Source organism: Dreissena polymorpha, chromosome 2 (assembly GCF_020536995.1).
Source record: "Dreissena polymorpha isolate Duluth1 chromosome 2, UMN_Dpol_1.0, whole genome shotgun sequence".
Taxonomy (NCBI): Eukaryota; Metazoa; Mollusca; class Bivalvia; order Myida; family Dreissenidae; genus Dreissena; species Dreissena polymorpha.
The window spans coordinates 80,727,865-80,751,494 of record NC_068356.1 but is presented as its reverse complement, the minus strand read 5'-3'; the positions used below and the strand labels follow the sequence as shown (position 1 = coordinate 80,751,494).

The 23,630-nt window shown below is 35.0% G+C and overlaps 2 protein-coding genes across 2 annotated transcripts in view; one reads left to right on the top strand and one right to left on the bottom strand.

Annotated features, from left to right (window-relative positions):
• The window catches only part of LOC127867768 (sortilin-related receptor-like), a 150,764-nt gene extending 134,771 nt beyond the window's left edge, over nucleotides 1-15,993 (bottom strand). The window contains exon 1 of the mRNA XM_052409153.1: nucleotides 15,678-15,993. Within this exon, the coding sequence (XP_052265113.1) occupies nucleotides 15,678-15,947 (270 nt within the window). The 5' untranslated portion in view covers nucleotides 15,948-15,993. The remainder of the gene's footprint in view (nucleotides 1-15,677) is intronic.
• A 3,819-nt stretch (nucleotides 15,994-19,812) lies between these two features.
• The window catches only part of LOC127867764 (uncharacterized), a 56,171-nt gene continuing 52,353 nt past the window's right edge, over nucleotides 19,813-23,630 (top strand). Inside the window, exon 1 of the mRNA XM_052409147.1 lies at nucleotides 19,813-19,941. The gene's annotated coding sequence lies outside the window, so the exon portion shown is untranslated. The remainder of the gene's footprint in view (nucleotides 19,942-23,630) is intronic.

Here is a 23,630-nt window from a genome sequence, read left to right as displayed (position 1 = left end):
TTTATGTGAAGTTCCGCCCATAAAAATAATTTTCGGCTGTTCTGTCAATCAAAACCGCAACTTTCATTCATTTATTGCCGGATTATTACGCTGGTGGAAAATGTATCGGCATGTTTTGTTTAGTCACAGCGCGTGCTTTCAGTGTATAAGGTCCGCCGACAATTAATGCAGAATATCCGATTTTCTTCTTTGTTTATATGAAAGTTTACTGACTGTATCATGCATGAAATGCACAATTTCCACGAGGATAACATCGAGGTTTTAATCTCCGAAGTAACTGTCAACGATTTTATCGTGGACGAGCACACATTACGGACCGATAAGTGTGCTAGGTATAAGCCAGTGAAATTATCGATTGATATTGACACTGGGTTATTCAAGCTTTACTAATACACAACCGCGCGAATCTTCGTTGATTGGTGTCATACGTTGATACTAGTCGGCTGACGTGCAATAGACTGGTCCTGACCGGTTTAGAGATTGCAGTGTATGGTTTATCACACCTAATCGAGACAAGAATGTAATAAGGGTATGCTAGCATGTTCACTGCGTAATCGATTTCATGACATGGGAATTTTTGCAAACAGAATCGGACCGACTCTTTGGGATTTTCAATCGGTCTTTCATGACCCCAATCGGCCTAGGACCGACAAAACCGACAAAAATATGATCCCTGAAATTTATACTTATGTCTTAACTTACACAAATCACATTATTTTTATTTTAATTCAAAAACTCAAAAAGAGGTATACTTTTTTAAGTATTAACACAAGATGATAAAAATCCCAAGGAACAATACATGCAAGTTTTGTGTATGTTTGTTTCCATGAACATGTTGACAAACTACCATAGTGACTAAAGTGTGCCCCCTTTTATTTTTTACCAGGGGGTACAATAGATATTTGTGTAAAGTGTTAGTGGTAATATACATTGTTTCTATTTATGTCCATTATTTTCCCCTTTATTTACAGGTAAAAAAGCAAAGCCTTCCTCTTGAAAAATGGGGCTTAAGTATGTGCCTTAAGTGTCGTTGCACATTTGCCTGTGAAGTGTGGACTGCACAGGATTATGCAGAAAACACTTTGAACATCCATTAACTATTTCAGTGCTGGAACCAAATTTTGAAGGCCTTTGCAAACAGTTTGGATCCAGATGAGACGCCGCAGAACGTGGCGTCTCATCAGGATCCAAACTGTTTGCTATTCTGATAGTATTCCTTGAAAAAAAATCGAAGAAAATGCTACTTTTAGAAATTCAGCAGACAACATTTTAGCAGACGACAAATTTCCCAGCATGCAAAGGGTTAAGCCTTGTTTTGCCAGAGCGAGGCTCATCTTTATATTACATAACATTACATTTAAGATGAAATGTACAGCTATGTCTTCTGCTTGCTTTGAACAGTCACAGTTAGCTGATGACAATCTTCTCTGTTGCCACAGTAACCACACAAGCTACATGTATCACATGATAGTGAATCATCACTAGATGATACATTTATATTTATAAAATTACATTAACATAAGTTGGTGTCATGTTTGTCTGATGATCAACAAAATCAACAAAAATAAACAACTTCAATAGGCAGACTACTGGTAACATATGCTGATGAAATCAAATGTTAAAGTTAAAAAATCTGGTTTTGTAGCAAATCAAGATCCTTTATAACTAATTTCCCAAAACATCCTGTTTTAAATGAACTCTTTTTTTGTGTTTTTGTGAATAAGTGTGTTTCTTTAAAATAAATTAACTGCTTCAAAGATAGAAGTGATAAACTGGCAATAACCCAAAATGTCACACCACTCACAAGTTATCTATTGTTTCTTGATATTTGAACAGTCCTCATTGTTTTATAAAATAATGTTGTTTTTTAAGTTATACTGCAGGATACAAATAAAAATGCATGTATTGTCTTAAAAAATAAGAGGACTTGGAAGATCCTTGAACGCTAACCTGAGAATCTGTATCTGGGGCTACTTTTAATGAAAGGGGCATAAATTGATAATATTTTGATACTCAACTCTATATGACAATTTTCACACCAACCCACATTGGCTGTGGACAATTGTGACCCAAGAGTCATATTTTTGACAACATTAGTTGAGGACCCCTATCAGCTGTTATAAATCAAGCATTACATGGGCCTTGTAGTTTTGGATTTCAATAGGCTTAAGGCCAGCAATGTTCGCCATTTATGTTACTTTTAACCCTTTGCATGCTGGGAAATTTGTCGTCTGCTAAAATGTCGTCTGCAGAATTTCTAAAATTAGCATTTTCTTCATTTTTTTTCAAAGAATACTATCAGAATAGCAAACAGTTTGGATCCAGATGAGACGCCACGTTCTGTGGCGTCTCATCTGGATCCAAACTGTTTGCAAAGGCCTTTAAAATGCAGCTACAGCGCTTTAAGGGTTAAAAGATTGGATAAGACTAGTGTCCAATCTGGAAGTGTGTATATCCACTAAACACATGTTTATCACTTGACTCGAAGTGAGCGCACAGCTTTTACATTAGAGTCGATCATGAATCTCATGCAACATTTTCTGCAAATCTGGAGAAAAAGAAAGAAATTGTAAATAAATCAAACAAATAAGTTGACACAAGTTCAGTCATCTGTTTCACTTTGCAATATTATGCGGAAATTTTACAAAGAGGACTAACAAAATGTATGGAACATGGATAAATTTAGATTATTTCAGTTGAAGTAAGATTTTGAAAACTAGTTTTTTCCTCATTTTCGTAGTGTTTGTATTAATTTTTAAGGTAGTAATGTTAGCGATACAAAATACTTGGAGTGCATGTGTGTGACCTCATCATGAGAGTCATCTTTTTAATGTAAACAAAACTATCTTTGCCAAGAGACTCTCGATATGAGGGAATCATACGATAAAATAAGACCAAAAGGTTTAAAGGGACCGTTTCACTTTATGATAAATTGATACAAGAGATGTGTTTGTCAGAAACACAGGGCTATAGATAACAAGCGTACTTTCGTAATTACGCAATTAAAATAACCAAAAACGTAATTAAATTTAAAATAAAGCGTACAAAAACGCAAATACAAATTAAATAACATAATTCCTGTAAAAAACCTTGTGTCACGAAACGCAATTCTTATGAACACCAAGCGTATGTTTTAGACTGGTTATTTTCTGTACAAAATGTACCGCATAGTTTATATACCGTCCTATGAAGAAAAGAAGGCAGTCTTTCCAGCGGTTATCAATCTTTGGGGTAGTATTGTAAATATTCGTAGACCCATCCGATTTCTACTTTCATTTTCAAGGTTTTCAACTCAAAATGACCCGAAAACAAGTAGCAACGCTTTGAACAGCCATAACTTTATCAATTGTGCAGCCATTTTCACAAACTTGGTCTTATTCAACGCAAAAATGAATAACTTTGATCAGAAATTCAGTAATTGTTTGTTATAAATGTACAGGTACCTTTTTGAATTCCATTGTATACTAGTAAATAATAAAGTAACCTTAGTAGATTTGTATTATGTTAGATATGCCATTCCCTAAATTACCCAATTGAGTTAAAAAAAAGGGGTGAAAACCCCAATTTAGCTAAAAAGTAGGGGGTGAATTTTTTTTCTAAAACTCTACTGAATTTACAAAAACCCTATTGTTGTCAAAAACATATGGTGAATTTCCCAATATACCCCAAAATTTTTCTATAGACCTGGAAACACAATGCCCCCTATTGCGCCGCTTTGAAATAAAATTTCAATATATCATTTGGCAGGTTTAGAAATTATCTCCCTTTTACTTATTACTTCACTTGGATTGTATTTTTTTACTTTTGACCTTGAAGGATGACCTTGACCTTTCACTACTCAAAATGTGCAGCTTCATGAGATACACATGCATGCCAAATAACACGTTGCTATCTTTAATATTGCAAAAGTTATCGCAAAACTTTAACCAAGGTTTAAGTTTTGGGACAGAATGACCGGTCAAAAACAATATGCCCCTGATTATTCGATCCGGGGGCATAAAAATTGACAAAAATTGTTTCAAATTTGCCAGGGTACTTGCTACACTTTTGGGAATTGGGACCGGGGCCCTAAGAGGGGGGAATTTTGCGTCTTTTTGGCGAAAAGGGGAATTTTTAAAGATCTTTTCACTAACCATTCAACACTTAAAATTGCTATATTTTAATAGAATTTACATAAATATACATTTAATCAAAGGTTATTTTTATATTTGTGTTTTTTAACCATGTTTGAAAAAAACAAGAGATGTGTTTGTCAGAAACACAATGCCCCCTATTGCGCCGCTTTTAAAAATTTTATTGTTTTTTTTTAATTACCTTTGACCTTGAAGGATGACCTTGACCTTCCACCACTCAAAATGTGCAGCTTCATGATAACGCCGCTTTGATTTTTTAAAACTTTGTTTGACCTTTGACCTTGAAGGATGACCTTGACCTTGAAGGATGACCTTGACCTTGAACCTACACCACTCAAAATGTGCAGCTTCATGATAACGTGGCTTTGAATATTTGTTTGACCTTTGACCTTGAAGGATGACCTTGACCTTGAAGAATGACCTTGACTCAAAATGTGCAGCTTCATAATGCCGCTTTGAAATTTTCAAATTGTTTTTTGACCTTTGACCTTGAAGGATTACCTTGAAGGATGACCTTGAACTTCCACCACTCAAAATGTGCAGCTTCCAGGGCTTTACACTAACTTTTTTTCAACTAGCCCATTCGGGCTTGTAAATGCAGAACCTACTAGCCCTGACCAATCTTTCATGTGCCCTGACCCAAGTATATCAAAACCTTTATATTTATCATTCAACTGGTATTTTCTTGTGCGTAGAGATGCACAATTATGATTCAATAATTCTTATTAGCTTGCCTTTCTAATGCTAATGAATTCAATATTCACCTACTTTAGACATCTAGTTGTAATCTTTACGCCATTTCGGGAGAAATTTCCTTTTTTTCCTCATACTTTCTCTTCCTTTCCTCCTTCCCTTTTCTTTTCTTTTCTGAGGAACCCCCATCCCCACCCGTAAAGCCAAACCTTTTTTACATAGATTGCCCCGGTTACCATCTGACAACAAATGGCACGGTAGTCGTAACAATTGTACAGGGTTAACTCTCTACTAAAAGCCGGGATCGACCATTAATATTAGTTTTGCTAATTGAATTGCGTAAAAAAGATTGTCAAAACACTTCTAATCGATCAAACAAATTACAATTATTTAAAATTGATAAATAACTAATAATTTTATAGTAACTTTGTGTTAATGTCGAGTTGCCTTCATCCATCCTGGACAATCCTGTGCGATACCGGCTTTTAGATTATAACGTATTTTTATCGAGAAAACACGTCACTACGAGGAAACCAATCAAAAACCGTATCTAGCGGAATTCCGTTTAAAAATAGGTACTGACGTGTTTTATCAGGAAAACTGCCGGGGATTTTCTGCATTATCGGCCTCTTTTTGATTGCAATCAGGGGGTTCCAAAGCTATTTTGAGATACGATCCGTTTGTTGTCTCCAACTTCACTCTGGGATTTAATTGTCATCTGATCGTACTGTATTAAGATTGTTGCATCTTTGAAAAGCTTATTTAAAATGCAGTTTATTGATAAGAACACAAAATCCCGCCCAAAATACACACGACCAGTCGGGCATGTTCCTGGGACATTGGCTAGCCCGGACGTAGGTACAGGCAGTGAATGTCGTTAGGACGTGCCTTAGTGTTAAGCCCTGGCTTCATGAGAACGCCGCTTTTAATTTTATTTATATTTTTTGACCTTGAAGGATGACCTTGACCTTGAACTTCCACCACTCAAAATGTGCAGCTTTATGAGATACACATGCATCCCAAATATCAAGTTGCTATCTTCAATATTAAAAAAGTTATGGCCAATGTTAAAGTTTTCGGACGGACAGACGCCATATATTTGACATTTGACCTTGAAGGATGACCTTCACCTTCACCTTTCACCACTCAAAATGTTTAGCTCCATAAGATACACAAGCATGCCAAATATCAAGTTGCTATCTTCAATATTGAAAAAGTTATGGCCAATGTAAACGTTTTCGGACAGACAGACACCATAAATTTGACATTTGACCTTGAAGGATGACCTTGACCTTTCACCACTCAAAATATGCAGCTCCATGAGATATAAATGCGTGCCAAATATCAAGTTACTATCTTAAAAAGTGAAAAAGTTATGGCCAATGTTAAAGTTTTTTTCGGACGGACAGACAGACTGGTTGACACTGATGGACAGTTCAACTGCTATATGCCACCCTACTGGGGGGCATAAAAATTATTTTTTTGGGGTGGGGGGTAAAGTGTGAGGGTGTGGTGGTCATTTATAAGATGATCTTTAATTTAAAAAAAAATAATGGGGGGATTGAGGGGGGATTTGGGGGGGGGGGACAGGGGGGATGGTTTGGACGGAGTCAATTGTGGTATGTCAGGTAAGAGTTGTTCTGTCAAAGTATAAATCAAATCTAATCATAAAGAGGCAGGGCGTTCCTTAGACCTCAAATCTCAAAAGTCAAGGACTCTTGGGACCATTTTTTCAAGAGTCGAAATCAAACTTTAAAGAGTCCTAATAATAACGCAGGAGAGTCAATGATTTTTTGCAATTTAAGCAAATTACTGAGATATAATATATAGAAAGCAACAAATTAAAAGATATGTCAACATTTATTTCTTACATTGTACTGTCACTAAAACACTATGCATTTAAACACAATATCTCAATGATTAATAAATACAAAATATGTATTCTAATTTACTTCATGTATACAGCAGAGTAATATGTCATATGTTCTAAACAACATCTCAAAGAGTAATATGTCATATCATGTCTTACACAACATCTCAGAGAGCAATATGTCATGTCCTACAAAACATCTCAAAGATTACATACAAAATATGTATTCTAATACAACATTTACTTCATGTATACAGCAAAACAATATGTCATATGTCCTACAAACTAACAATCATTTGAGCAAATAAATAAATCATTCATGCATTTAAAGAGTGATCTCAAATGGGTGCCCTAGTAAAAAAAAAAGGTAATAAAATAACACTATGACTACACACACACACACACAACTAGCATAAAACCAGCAAACTATCACTTTCTTCTCTTGCACATGACCTGAAACCTGCGCAGCACATTCTGGGATGGAATAACAGATTCTGGGATCCAATAACTTTGTTTGACCGTTTCGCTTGGCTAATAAATTAAGAATGAAATACAAAATAAAAAAACAACAACACCATTTCCGCTGGCTATCACAAAAAAAACATACGGGTGGCACCTTAACGCAATAGCCTATGCCTTCTCAAACGGTCAATTATTACGCCTACATGTATTTTGTAATCAATTAGCACATGCGAAAATTGTCACTTTGCCACAAGGTCAGTTATATCGGTTCTATAGTTATTTTTAGTAACTTTGATGCAAAGCGTGTAATTTGACGTTGTAGACAGTACATATGACAGCATAACTTTCGCGCGCCTTTGAATTGAGCAAACATGAAGTAAAACAGTGATATTCAGCTTTGGAAATACATTCTGACATACTCTGGAAATATCTCAAAATATGCTTTACAGTGTACTGTGGATATGGATGTTATTATTTTATATTGAATATTATTAAAACTGACGCGGATGAGTCCATTCTGTTTTGGGGACTTTATAGTTCTTCTTAAATACTCTGAGCTTTTATGAGTACATACGTACAGCTCAGAGGGTCAATACCTGGGAGTTGGATTATTACAACTAGGTGGGTTTAATACACGTCTTTTCCTCAAACAGCTGATATCAAACACTATGATAAATAATGGAAAGTTAATACACGCGTCATCGAACCAGCAGTGTTTTAATTGGTCAATACTAGATTTCTCAATTAACCAAACTCCGCCTACTGGGTGGACTTGTGCTTCGATGATTGGAAGCGGGCGTTAACGATTAGCGTCTACTAAATGAGATACTCCGCCCTGAGCCAATTATCGCTTAGTCTTAACAACTTTTGATCTCGTTGACGCAAGTTGGTATATTCCCCCGGGTCAAATGTGACGCATGACATAATTTTCTCAAGAGTCAAAAAGGTGTCTTCTGTAATTTTCAAGCGTCAAAACCAGGCAGCTCGGGTCAAAGGAAAGCCCTGAAGAGGTATTGGCAATTTTAGCAAAATTTGATAATTCGACCTTGAGAGTCAAGGTCATTCAAAGGTCAAGGTAAAATTCAACTTGCCAGGTACAGTACCCTCATGATAGAATGAAAGTATTTAAAGTTTAAAAGCAAAAGCCTTGATACTTTAGAAGTAAAGTGGATCTAAACACAAAATGTAACCATATATTCAAAGTTACTAAGTCAAAAAAGGGCCATAATTCCGTAAAAATGACAACCAGAGTTATGCAACTTGTCCTTTACTGTCCCCTTATGATAGTTTGCGAGTGCTCCAAGTATGAAAGCAATATCTATGATACTTTAGGGGTAAAGTGGACAAAAACACAAAACTTAACCAAATTTTCAAGTATAAAGGGCCCATAATTCCGTCAAAATGCCAGTTAGAGTTACATAACTTTGCCTGCACAGTCCCCTTACGATAGTAAGTAAGTGTTGCAAGTATGAAAGCAATGGCTTTGATACATTAGGAAAAAAGTGGACCTAAACACAAAACTTAACCAAAATTTTCAATTTATTAAGTATAAAAAGGGCACATAATTCTGTCAAAATGTAAGCCAGAATTATCTAACTTTGCCTGCCCAGTCCCTTCATGATAGTAAGTAAGTGTACCAAGTTTGAATGCAATAGCATTGATACTTTATGAGAAAAGTGTTCCTTAAACGCAAAACTTAACCGGATGCCGACACCGACGCCAAGGTGATGACAATAGCTCATAATTATTTTTCAAAAATTAGATGAGCTAAAAAACAAGAGCTGTCACCATAGGATGACTTATGCCCCCTATAAACGCTTGATAGAAGTTATAAGCTTTTTTTGAAACCTAAACGCAGATTTCGAAACCTAAACGCGGACCCTAAGTTCAAGGTCAAGGTCACAGGGGTCAAAATTTGTATGTGTATGGAAAGGCCTTGTCCATATAAACATGCATACCAAATATGAAGGTTATATCTCAAGGGACATAGCAGTTATGAGCATTTTTCAAAACCTAAACGCAGATTTCGAAATCTAAGCGCGGACCCTATCTTCAAGGTCAAGGTCACAGGGGTCAAAATTTTTGTGCGTATGGAAAGGCCTTGTCCATATACACATGCATACCAAATATGAAGGTTATATCTCAAGGGACATAGAAGTTATGAGCATTTTTTGAAACCTAAACGCAGATTTCGAAACCTAAACGCTGAACCTAAGTTCAAGGTCAAGGTCACAGGGGTAAAATTTTTTGTGCATATGGAAAGGCCTTGTCCATATACAAATGCATACCAAATATGAGGGTTATATCTCAAGGGACTTAGAAGTTATGAGCATTTTTCTAAACCTAAACGCAGATTTCGAAACCTAAACACGGACCCTAAGTTCAAGGTCAAGGTCACAGAGGTAAAAATTTGTGAGTGTATGGAAAGGCCTTGCCCATATACACATGCATACCAAATATGAAGGTTATGTCTCAAGGGACATAGAAATTATGAGAATTTTTTGAAACATAAACGCAGATTTCGAAACCTTAACGCTGACCCTAAGTTCAAGGTCAAGGTCACAGGGGTTAAATTTTTTGTGCGTATGGAAAGGCCTTGTCCATATACACATGCATACCAAATATGAAGGTTTTATTTCAAGGGACATAGAAGTTATGAGCATTTTTGGAAACCTAATCGCAAAAAGTGACAGAAAAAAAGACAGACGGACAGTCCAATCACTATATGCCCCCTTTTCTTCGAAAGGGGGCATAAAAAAATATTTTTTTTTGGAGGGGGGAATTTTTAGCTGAAATAGGGGAACAAAAAAATTATTTTAAGGGGGGAATGGGGCCCAATTTCGGCCCCAAAAACGACCAAACGAGGGCCTTGAATTGCAAATGTTCATTGTAGTTTTTTTCCCTAGGAAACAGTATTACTGAACATTGACCATGCTCTAAAAGATCCATTTTATAAATGCATTTTTTGAAGATTTAAAATCCGGACAATTATTATGCGTTTCAAATGTGAAATGATAGTATCATTTTGAAAGTTCTGTTGTTATCGTTATATTTTGTGAAATAACGAGGATTGTTTATATTAGAAATAAATACATGCAATCGTTTGAAAGCACGGTTGGCCGAGTGGTTTAAGTGTTGGACTTTTACTCCAAAAGTCAGTGGTTCAAGCCAATGTGTGGATTACTTGTATTATTTCATTTAAGTGTTCTTTTATACTTGAACTCTTTAATTCCAATATTTACATTGATCAATTTAAAGCATTTGATGACAAACTTAAAAACATTCCAAAATCTTATAAAAAGGTCACTTTAACTCAAAGGGGCTTTTTCACAGATTTTGGCATGTATTGAAGTTTGTCATTAAATGCTTTATATTGATTAATTTAAACAAATGGTTCTAAAAAGCTCCAGTAAAAAAAAGCAAGAATAAAATTATAGAAAGAAAAAAAGTAATCCTCAATTGGGCTTGAATCACTGACCCCTTCAGTAAAAGTCTAACGCTTAGACCACTCAGCCATCTGTGCTTATACAATGAGTGATGAGATTTATGCTTTATATAAGCAATGCTTAAAGTATCACAAAATATAACAACAACAACAGAAACTAGAAATGGCGCGGCAGAGGCCGTCGTGTATCCCCACGCCGCATGTTTGACCCAGGGGCGGCCCAGGGTTGGTTATGGGGCCATGCATAGTTGAGATTGACCGTATTGTCATAAGAGATATTCAGTATAAAATTTCAATGTGGAAATGAAGAAGTTAATGTAAAAAAACCTAAGAAATGAGTTGGCTAATTTTTATCTTGAATTAAAATGTTTAATTTATGACGCAAGTTAATTCTGTTTACAAGTTCTCACTACATATGTATACCTTTCTTAAAATAAAGCTGAGCGATGTTAACTTTCAACTTTTTTATGATTGGTCGAATTGCTAACTCGAGCGCACGGGTTGTCGAAAAATAGTTCATACTTGTTTTTGTAAGAATTGAACACACAGCGTTAAAAAATTTGAATTTCCCAGTCCCACCCTCCCAAATAAAAGTAGTTTTATGAAAATCATTTAATATAATAGGTCATTGTGAGATAAGAGAATTGATAATTTGTTAATGCTTATTAACTTGCTTTGTGTCTATGTTTGTATAATGCTTTGCAATTACAAAATTATTTGTTTAATTACATATTTAATATTTGTTGTCAGCTTGAATTGTTATTAACATATTGTATAATGCTTGTATTATGCTTTGAATGCTTTTGCATGAATATTCTATGAATTATTACATGTGACTTATAATTGTCTTAAATGAAATTGTATGTATGATCAAATTATCTATTTGATTTACATTACTTCTTGTTCGAATTTGATACTCGATAATGATAGTATTTGAATTAATTTCCCTGTGTTACAAGGACAATAAAATTTTTACTATTATTGAATTTGTCATTCATTGTAGTTATTACTTTATATAAATTCTCACTGAGGAAAACTTAAAGAAAGAAATTAAAATCTATACCTTAATTTCTCCTCCTCATCCTGCTCTCCTTACAAATCTAATAATGAATCAACTTCACTGTAGTCAATTATGTACTAATTCCTAATTGGAATGACTTATGAGATGGCTGAACATGCTCTCTTATAGCCAATCTTCTTGCTCCTGTTTTGGAAAAGTTATGTTTTGAGGTTAAATGGTTGACTAAATAGTAGCGTCTTAGAAATTTTCTATCGCAATCTTGTACACAACAATGTCCATCTTGCTTTAAATTGTTTCTCACATTTTCCCCACTTAAACATTTTGACAGATTTTTAGAAATGTGTCTAAAATTTTAATTGCACAAATGCTTTTTATGCATTCTATCTCTTCTCTCATATACAGGTGTCCTTTTGAGCCAATTTTTTATAATCCCTTGTATAAACATTAGATGGATGAGCTTAACCATTTCACAGATGAGTTAACACAAACAATTGAATGCTTAATACATCTCTGCGCCACTTCTGTGTACTGTGTGTATATCAGAGTTTATCTACAGGTCCTACCGGTCTCTTCACGAGGTCTTTGAGGTCCGACCTGACTTCTGTGTACTCGTGTGTGTGTGTTTCAGAGTTTATTTACAGGTCCTACTGGCCTCTTCACTCTATGCGCCACTTTGATTTATTTAAAAATTTTATATCATTTGGCAGGTTATTTACTTACCTCCCTTTAAAGCTTATTACTTCCCTTGGATTTGTTTTTTTGACCTTTGACCTTGAAGGACTACTTTGACCTTAACCTTAAACCACTCAAAATGTTCAGCTCCATGAGATACACATGCATGCCAAATATCAATTTGCTATCATCAATATTGCAAAAGCTATGGCCAATGCACCATACCGGGGGCACAAAAATAAGTGAAAATCTCTGACCCAGCCCCACCCGAAACCCCATAACTTTTGATACAGGGGTCAGATCGAAATTCCGAATAGTGCAGGGTTGCACATATGCTCATAGCTACCAAGTGTGTAATTTTCAAGGTTCTAGTGCTTATAGTGTAGGAGGAGATAGTGGCCAGGACGGACAGACGGACGGCGGAGATAACCACAATATCCCCACGCTTTTCAAAAAGCGTGGGGATAATAAGTATCACAAAATCTAATGACAACAACAGAACTCTCCAAATTATTCAATTGTTTCGGTTGCAACGCTTGAAATTTTGCAGGTTTTTAAATCATCAAAAGATGCATATACAGTCAGCAGGGCTAGCGCTGGCCCAAAATTTCTTTGAGCCAACCAGATTTTGTTTTTCGGCGCGCGAAAAGTGGTTTTAAAATAATAATATATATTATCAACTTGTTCATATTTCTTTTTATGACAGCAAGGGCATATCACATATAATATAACATGCAGTTTTCAATATAGAAGTAATCTGAAATTTGAAATCCTGAAAATAAGGCCGGGGGGTCTTAGAACCAGGAACCCAACAGGAATAAAGGGCAAAGCCCCCCACCCCACCCAGAGACTTACAAATTGTTCTTTGTGATAGTCTTTCCAATTGCAATTTCAAGTGATTACAATTCGAATTAATATAAACCATATCGTCTGTATTACCGCATGTGTATTCGGCATTCTATTTCTTCTATAAAGAACTCTGAAAATAAATTTAAATCAGCGAAAAATAATGTATCCGAAAACGACAGTCCGAAAAATTGTACGCGTTCTGCACTTGAAATAAAATTTGCATATCGTTTGATTGCAGAAAATGAAAATTGGTAGCCCAGCAAATACGTAATAAATAGACCATTTGGTTGACATTTTTCTTCACAATAGCATGTGAGTAAAACAACTTAATTATCACCTTTTATATCAAACGATAACGACGATAATCGTCAGAAAGGTGTAACATCATCAACATTGAACTAATTATTTAATGATCATCCTTTAATTCAGATCGATAGTCGGTAGACATGTCTAAAGTGATCAGCTGAGAAATTATTTATTATTGCTCTTGTCATTTGTTTATCTTTAAATACGACGTTTGCCATCGGCCGATAAATTGTAGGCAGACGACAATATCAACTGTGTATTCCAAGTGTCTACGCATGATTGATCCAATATTATGCGTGAGCGAACTCAATGTTGATTGGCCAGCTACCACGTGCGCTTCAATAACAATAAGGTCAAGCGATGTCTCATGTTCTGGTGCAGAACGGTTTTCGTTTATTGTTCAATTTGCGAACACTTTTAATGAAACAAAGAGAAAACTATAGAAAACCAGCCTGGATTTAAATGGCGGATAATTTCAATGAAGATTTGCGAGATTTTAGCATTTTCGCAAATCAGAATTTTCTTGAGCCAATTTCTCAATATTTTCGCAAATGGCTCAAATGGCGAACGACAGCACGAGCCCTGAGTCAGTCAACCAGTTTAGAATCACCTGGCAAAAAAATGTTAATTCTTTTGACCACAATAATTTCTTTCGAGACTTAGTCAGTGCCCCAGATAATTATTTCGGAAATAGGGTTTTCACCCACTGATTTTGAAAAATAGGGTGATTTCATTCTTGGAATAGGGTGAAATGAGTTATAAGATGCATACAGTAAAACCATTGCTGCTTTACTTCTGTTGAAGCTGCACACAATTGTATTGATTCAATAAAACTGTAAACTAATATAATTAACTTTAATAAACTGATGTTTCATAACATCTTTAATCCTTGAAACTGTCAATGATATAAACTTTAAACTTAAAAAAAATCGATAACACAAATGATTCGGCACTTATTTGCTCTTGGTTCGAAAAAGTTAGCGATCGACTGATATTTTGGCGCAACAATTGCGGACGTCTTTCTCTTAGACATTTTTATTACGCATCGTATTAGAAACTGAAAGTACAGACACTTAACAAATACATGCACAATGAACGACGGATTAAGTCAGATTGAAAACGCATGTATGTCGTTGTAAATAATTTGGTCAGCCGCTTTATTTAACTATGAAATCTAGTCCGCAGAGCGTTTGAATAGCTTTGACTGTTTTATTGCTCCGTCATCCAGGCGCTTGCTGAATAAAAGCGTCGCCGCGTATCGAAAATAAACACAAAACATACCGAAAATGAGCAAAGTATTTTCGATCAAAGCTATTGTATCGTACGCATTAAATAAGACGAATGTGCGTAAAAGGCAAATCGGGTGCGTTTTCAATACGCATGATATTGTATTTCTTTGCGTTTTCAAACATTTTAATAGGGTGAAAGACGCAGATACGCAGCTTAGCTGTGGCACTGCTTAGTGTCAATGTGAGAAGATTTTTAAAAAAAGGGTAAAATTTATTTTGCATAATAACAGGTTAGGCCAGACGGCATATACAGTTTTTTGTCAAAAATAGCCAATTAAAGTTCACACTTCGGAAAATTATTAAAAATCATTTAACGTACAGAATAAGTATTTCAAAATATTGTCATGGCATTTGTATTCAATCCGCAAAAAGTTTAACTAGTATTTCAAAATATTGTCATGGCATTTGTATTCAATCCGCAAAAAGTTTATTTGAAAATAATAAAGCCTTTGATTTCCAGATGCACATTTCAAAACATTAATTCATTCAATCAGTTCCGGTTAACTTTTTGCTGCATTTATCCCCCCTGTAACCATAATTCAAACGCTTTCTTGCTAAATTTCTGTGTTAATTTATTTCTTTACATAATGTATATCTTAGACACATATCATTTTGTTTTTATTGGGGCGGCATTATGGAAAATTAAATACAAATTAATCAGAAACTGCTGATTATCCGGAACTGGTTGACAAACTGTAATGGATATTTTAAAGCATGGTCAATGTACAGTATTACTGTTTCCTCACAGATATCATAACTGCAATGAAAATTTGCTAATCTGAAACAATTTTTTTCTAATTTTGTCAATTAACTAAAACATGAAAATGCCCCTTTAAGAAAAAAATTGATAAACAAAGTAATTTATAAAATAATAATAAAAAATTGGCATTGTTTTAAGAATAAAAATATCATGTAACAGACAAAAATGAAAATGTACCGTGTGTGTTATAGGAATTTTGTTGTCTATTTGCCGGCGTCGCCTTTGGTGTTCACTTTTCATTTCATCAACAGCGGATTTCATAAGACTTGGAAGATGGTCCGCAGCGTTTCCTAAATTCACCTTAAGTGTGTGAATGCCATCTGAAACGTCCTTGCTTTTCAGGTGCTTAGCAATATTCAGATACTTTCCAAACGATTGGAAACTGTGTACTTCACTCGGGTTGACAATAGTGGCAAAGAAAGCAAATATAAAAACGAAGTTCGCCATCGTTATTTTTGTAAACAACAAGGAAGTGGAATGCTTCTATTCGTATCAGAGGTTTAAAAACACTAATATTTTCAACAAAACTTTTTGAACGTCCCGTCCTCACACAATCCCCATGCAGGGTTGTCTTTCCTTGCACTCACATACACATGTAATGTAGCCGTCGTGCAAGAGATTTGTCCTCACATTGAGCCTTTATTAACGCACTACTTACCGATCAAATATTGATTCACATTTCGATGTCTATTTTAACACAAATGATGCCTTGAAGCAATGTGTATGATTTTTACGTTCAATTTGTAATGATATGTTTAGATCTTAGCTAAGGATCCTAGGAGCAGGTGTTATACTGGGGCCGTTGTTGATGATGCAATAATCACGTAATGATCATTACTTTAAGATGTCTCACTGGTCTGCAACTGTTAGTATAAGCCAGATTTGGACATCAGCTACAATAAACACGTATACTTAAAAACATTTGTGTTTAGTTGTTTGATAAACAGAACAGAACACAAAGTTCGTTTTGATTAAAGGCCACTGGCTCGAAATTAAATATTATAAATATATAACAAAATATATAATAAATGAAACGTTTTCTTCCACAATCTGACGAAATGATGGTTTCCATTAACCAAAAAAGTGTATATCGTGAATGATTGTATTATAACTGCATTTGTGTTGTACATATATTTCTAGATCGATTATGATCTAGCTGACGATCGTTTCGTCTGCATCATTTGCATGTTGACGATGTAATATCGATTTTAAATGACTTTTTAATAGTGTTCCATGCTGCTAAGATACCTAAAAGATATACAAACATTTTTTTCTGAGCTTGAAATACTGATACAAACTATCAAACTATATATGTTGAATCCCCCTTATGCAGAAAAAAATCGGTTTATTACATACATGTAAAAAAATTATCGTCCGCAGGAAAACCCCTCCCGCATCCGTCCCATCCGAGCCCCAATGTGCCGAAGCCTTTAACGGCTCTTGATGAAAACAACTTGTCACGTTGTGAACGATATGTGTCGTCGACAATATGATTGTGCACATGCGCAGTATTTTGTAATTTAAAATCGAGCAATCTTCTTTAATATATTCATAAATGTGAATAAAAATTACAATAAGTGAAACTTCCGCAGCCCCATCGGGGAAGGAACTTTATTCTAAAACTCGATCATTTATTTAAGGCAATGAGCCCATCGCCAAACAGTGAGACACACAATAAATGTACTAGACAAGAAACACATACACACAAATACACATGAAATAAACCGCTGTGATCACCGCCTTGGAACGGTCAATTCAATACATTAGGTGTTGAAATCGGTTTAATAAGCTCCAAACCTAAAACTTCTTGCAGTAATCATTCACAAAACAGTCAATGGGAAAAGTACATCATAGCATCGCAATTGAAGCCAAATGGTAAAATATACAATACTTGCAATTTAATTGTAAAACGCGGTCATTTATTTAAGGCAAGGAGCCAATCACCAAACAATGAGACACAAAATAAATGTATTAGACAAAAACACAAACGCACACATAAACATGTAATAAACTGGGATCACCTCGATGGAACGGTCAATGCAATACATTAGGTGTTTAAATCGGTTTAGTAAGCTCCGAACCTAAAACTTTTACAATAATTATACACACTAAAGTCAAAAGCAAAAGTACCTTCTAGCATCACAATCCAAACCAAATAGATAAAATGATAATACGTATCATTTAATTAAATTAGAACTTCTAAATGGTTAGATACGCACGAAAATATCAGAATTTTAGTTTTTAGAGGCAAGATAAAATGTAACGAAAACGACTAGCAAATACATCTCGTCTATAATGTGTATAGTTATTGTTATGCGCGTGCATCTATAGCGATGTAGAATCCGGTAATTTTGTCTGATGATTTAAGTCAATAAACAGATTTTTTGTGAAGTCACTAATGAATAGATAATCTGCCTTAAACATCATTATTGATAGTTTATACAAAACATTTATCGTAGAGCTTTACTCAGAACTTATTACACTAAAAGATGCAGAAACAGTGATGATATCGTCACATAAAATATTTTTTACTTAATGTCTTTCACTAAGGTCCGTATTTCGCAAAAAAAAAAACACATAAACTTTGAAGAGATATGAGTATGAGGTCTATGTTGTCAACACTTTAAAAGAATCGCTGCTTCAACTAACTCGCCTCGAAATAATTTAGACGGAACTGTTTCTGTTGAACATACAGCTTTCATTATTCCATTACATGTATAATGTTAACAGCATATTTGGAGACCGCCTAAGATAACAATTCAATAGTTTAAGCGGGCCTTTAAACCTATTATGCTGATCAATACATACTGCTCCTTGCATCAGTGAGAAAAGTTGAGATGCGTGACATTTTATTATACAAATAAGACACTAACGTCATTGCACAACTTGGGTTATTTTTGTGTTACAGGTACTGTTATCTGCGTATATTCAGGTGCTAGAGTATTTGGTCAATCGGCTAAATTGATACTTTTTCTAACGCAAACAGCGACAAGCATTCCTGCTCAGTTCAATACTGTATGTCTATCAGGTGAACATTACAAAACCCTCATGTTTTAATTGTTCGTTTGATGTTGTATTGCACTATGTTTACCCCGGTAGTTTAGTTTAAGCCTATTTTTCCAGCACGAGCACATCGACGGCCTAATTCTTATTGAAACACTATGTTAAACTGTTTAATTGCCATATCTGATTCAATAAAATGACTATGGTGTGCATACAATTCGACTTCTGTGTATGTTCCATATTATTGCATATGAATTTGGTCAAACGTTTTTATAATAAAAATACGAAAAAGAATTCAGATTTCACTCATTTATGGCTGAAATTATGCAGTGAGCATAATTTCTTAAGCGCTTGATGCATTATTTTTATCTCAATGAGCTTTGCATTCCGGATTATTGCAGTATTATGAAGCATTTCATAAAAATAGAAATATGATAGAACTGTTATACTTCATGTGGAATTCGTTTTAACGCCAAGAAATGTTACATTCTGAGCGTTAACATCCGTTCATCACACTTCCATGAACTAGACAAGCACATCCATGCGTTACCATGTCTGTCAATCGAAATTGGGACACCCAAATCAACAAAATAGTTAAAAAGCTATTTGTACCCTAGGATTCATACGAACCTGAAATACTGCCTGATCCTGCAGAAAAACAGCATACATAGCTCTAGTCCGATAAACACTTGAGAACAGCTCCATAGTATGGGACCCTCGTCTAGCCAAGCATATTGACAAAATCGAGCACATCCAGAGACAAGCGGCTATATTTATCACATGGGGATTACCGCTCACAGGATGAAGGCTGTGTTACGTCCATGCTAAATAAACTGGAACTTCCAAGTCTACATGACATACGGAAGACGCACCGACTCACCTTCCTGTACAAAGTAGTCGGGCGGAAGGTGCCAGCCTTACCTTGTCATGACATTTTAACACCAGCAAGTTATAAACATAACGTTAAACCAAAATCATTTTATGACTACTAAGCCTCAAACATTCTAGACAACCAAGTGACTAATAATTCTAAGTGTTTTAAAACTTTTGTGTGTCAAACTGATCAATTTAAACGCTCATTTTTTCCCCAGAACTGTGTTCGACTGAAACAAACTTAGTGACAGTGTTGTATGCGCGACCACCGTTACCGGTTTCAAGACTGCGCTGACAGATCCACAGTTGGATGATTCTCTCTCCCGTTGCGAACTATGTCCTATAAGGCCCTGCAACGTATCGATTCAGAAACAGATTCAGACTTTAACTAACCGACAATGTCCCCACATTTAAAATGCCGACAACGATAGGAATGAGAACAGGTGCCCGTCATTTCCGGTTTTTGAACAAAGCAATCTTTGTAAATTTTAGCGTTCTTTTCCCAGCAATTTATTGATTAATTTATGCATAATATCTTGACAACACAATTATCACATTCATGCAGGTAAATCTTCAATGTGTAATGCTTTCAAATGCATGTTACAGTGTGTCACATATTGTACAAAACATGCATATCAATGAATCCAGTTTCCAATTGAGTATTCATTTTAAAAATAAACAACCTATTAACTCCTTTATATAACGTGACAATTATTGCTTAAATGGTTATTTGTTATAAATTTCACTTGACCATCTACGCCGAAATTTACTTTTGGTCCTATTGCAAACTTATAATTGTTTAAGCATATTGCATTTTAATCCGAAAAGTGGATATGAAATTAAATTAGGTCAACTATTAAATTGAATTATGGAGGTTTCGGCGAAACACCAGTTCGGCAAATTGATTATAAATAGTAGGTGTTAAACCGGTTCGGCGAAATGATTTATAGTTGATCACGCCTTTACATAACTACTTAATAGGTGTGAATAGATCGATGTACGGCATTGCTATCACATCCAAATTGTATATTTTAATTAGCGATATTGTTTCACACTTATTATAAAGAACGCTTGGCTCAAGTGAGGCTGTCAAATTTCATCACCTGATAACAGCTCACAGTTTGGTATCTAGTGATGAATGTCATATTATGCTGACTTCTATAAATGGTCGACATGGTCACTTATGTTTGTTCAAGCTATCATGGCGAATGAATATCCTTGTATGAAATGCATGAAAAATGTGCCTCGGCGTATGCACGCCGTAAGTTGTGACGGTTGTGGTCGGTGGCAACATCGTTTATGCGACACCGGTATTACATCTGAGCAGTACCGCTTGATGTCAAGTGGACAACTGACCATGGAGTGGTCTTGTGTGGATTGTAATTTGGACAGTGAGGTTCGTCAATTGTCGTCAACAACAGTGTATGACGAAATACCCCCTGATACAAGTATCCCTAATTCTCCAATCCGGGAACTGTCCCAAACACTGTTCCATCTGATGGTGACCCAGACGTAGTAGAACCAGAAGAGGATAGGATGGAAGAAGCGTCAAATAACATAGATGACCGGTCGTTCGATATATTGAACCGAAATATTGAGCGACCACATGTGTCGCTTGATGAATCACTACCCGATCGACCACTTGATGATATCATTCCCAACGCGGTACCAACAACGTACGAAGTAGTGGAAAGTGGCAGTAAGCGTGGTGGTCGACTACTCGTGAGCAGTGACGGCTACACATACAACGCAAGGAAGACACACAGTGGAAGAACGTACTGGACATGTAGTGTGAGAAATAAACAAGTAACATGCATGCTAATGTAAAACAGTTTGGCGACATGTTAACAGCCAGTCTAAATGAACATACACATCCCGCAAATCCAGGGGCATATAAAAAATCCAATATCAGAACAACTGATGCCATCCACGACGAAGATTGTTAAAAGCTATGCTCTCATGTATATTGAATTGTCTGTGTTGTATCATTTGCAAATTGATTGCCTTAGTACATGGTGAATTGCATAAGTAAATAAGGTAATTATGACTACTTTTTATGTATAATCACTTGCAAGTAAATTTGTGAATATGAACATGTTGAACAATCGTTAAAAGGTATTTTAATAAAATATTACACTGCACACTGTTTTTCCTTTGTTTTATTCACACGATTAAATACTCATGCATACTGTTTAATTGCTCCTCGTGCGCTGATTTGAGCAATCAACTACAATAGTAATTGATCTGCTGATGGGCAACACAATAGTGTTTGCTAACACTTCGCCGACAATTTGAATGTGATAGCAATGCTGTACATCGATCTATTCACACCTATTAAGTAGTTATGTAAAGGCGTGATCAACCATAAATCATTTCGCCGAACCGGTTTAACACCTACTATTTATAATCAATTCGCCGAACCGGTGTTTCGCCGAAACCTCCAGTAACCATTAAATTACAGTTTTCATTAACATGGTGATTTGATGACATTATAATGATTTTAAATATAAGAAATTATAAAGAACTTCTCATGATTATCTGCAGGGGTTTACTTAAAAAGATGCCAGTGCGGGATTAAAATGCTGGCCAGCAAGTGAATTTTAAAAGTCGATTTTCATAGCCATGTTTTTCTAGTATATTTCATTTTGCAATTGATATCCTAATTTTGATTAAATGTTAATAAGTTCCATGTTAAACATATTTAGTTTGGCATCTTTGGAGATAAATTTATTGAAATTGAAAGTAGGCAAACGTGATATATAAGTCTGAAATACACAGGTGAAGTTGTGAAAAGAATAAAGTGTCATTTGTTTACTGTGTCTTATTATTGAAAGAATTGGATAAGCTCTCACTTTAAAGGCTCTATAAAGGTCACAAATCCAATTATTATGCATATCAACTGGTCTTATTTTTACCGGATTTCAGTTACTCTTGCATAAAAACTGCTAATAACACAGCTTAGGTACAACGTTGTCAAGAATTATGGAAGATAAACCCATTTCGTAATTGGAAGAAATGTTTACATTTTTGCAACTAACGTGATGTGTAGCCTCAGAGCGTTGACATATGCTAAAAATAGCCGAAAGAAAATTCAATTTTAATTCTATTTTAACAACTTTTTGCCAGCAGAAAGTAACTTATTAGATCACTACAAAGGTTTGAACCATTAAGAAGAGACCTACTTTGTGAGTGATACCGAAAAACATTTATATTTTTGGTGACCCGAGTCACTTTCTCTTTCGCAAGTAAACAGCGATGTAAATAGACTGATTGTTTGTAAACACAATTGACTTGGAGGACACTTTATTTTGAGCTCAAAACAAGTTGTATTGCTCATTTTTTATTATTATGTCCAATAGAATATATTTATTGTTTTTTGATAACCTTTATAAATAAAATATGAAAAAAGTATTTAAAAATCTGTAAATAATTACGTAATTTCACCTTTATAGAGCCTTTAAGAAGAAAAAAATGGCCAAGTTGTAATTTATTTTATGAAAACAATATCTAATTATTTTCACTGTTTGTGTCTCATTATAAAATTTATGAAATTATTGGCAGATTTTTTCTTAACAATATATATTTATTTAAATATAAGAAAAACATGACAGCATTATTAGGTATAACTGAAACCCATGTTAATTCAATGCACTTGTTTTTTTTTTCATTAGACCATCCTTAAATAAATATTTGTTTGGCATAACCCGACCCAGGTAAATTTGGGTGGGTAGGTAGGTAGGGATTTTATTTTTTTTTAGTATTTTTTTTTTCTGAAATTTAACTCCGACATATACCAAACTGAAAGGTAATTATCAAATAAAGCTCCAAGTCTTCTGCCTCATGAAAGGAAATTGGTTAATATTTTCTGAACTGTCCGTATCACCCATGTGTATTCGTAAGTCTATTTTTTGTATAAAGAACATGGAAAATATAATATAATCGACAAAAAATACTTTATCCGAAAACGAGAGTCCGAAAAATTGTGAGAAAGGGTGGAGCAATCGGATAATATTTGGTCATTTGTGCGCAGATGTTGTATAATTTTAAAACACATTTAATATCGCAGTCTGCCTTCAAAATAGCAGCCGGTTGCTAGAGATAAACAAATGAAACAAAAACGTGACAATACCCGTCAATAAATATTTCTAAGCTGACCACTTTTCATCTTTCTTCCAAATATTTACCGATCTGAATTAAAGAGTGATAATTAAATAATTAGTTATATGGCGATAATATTACACATCTCTGCCGATT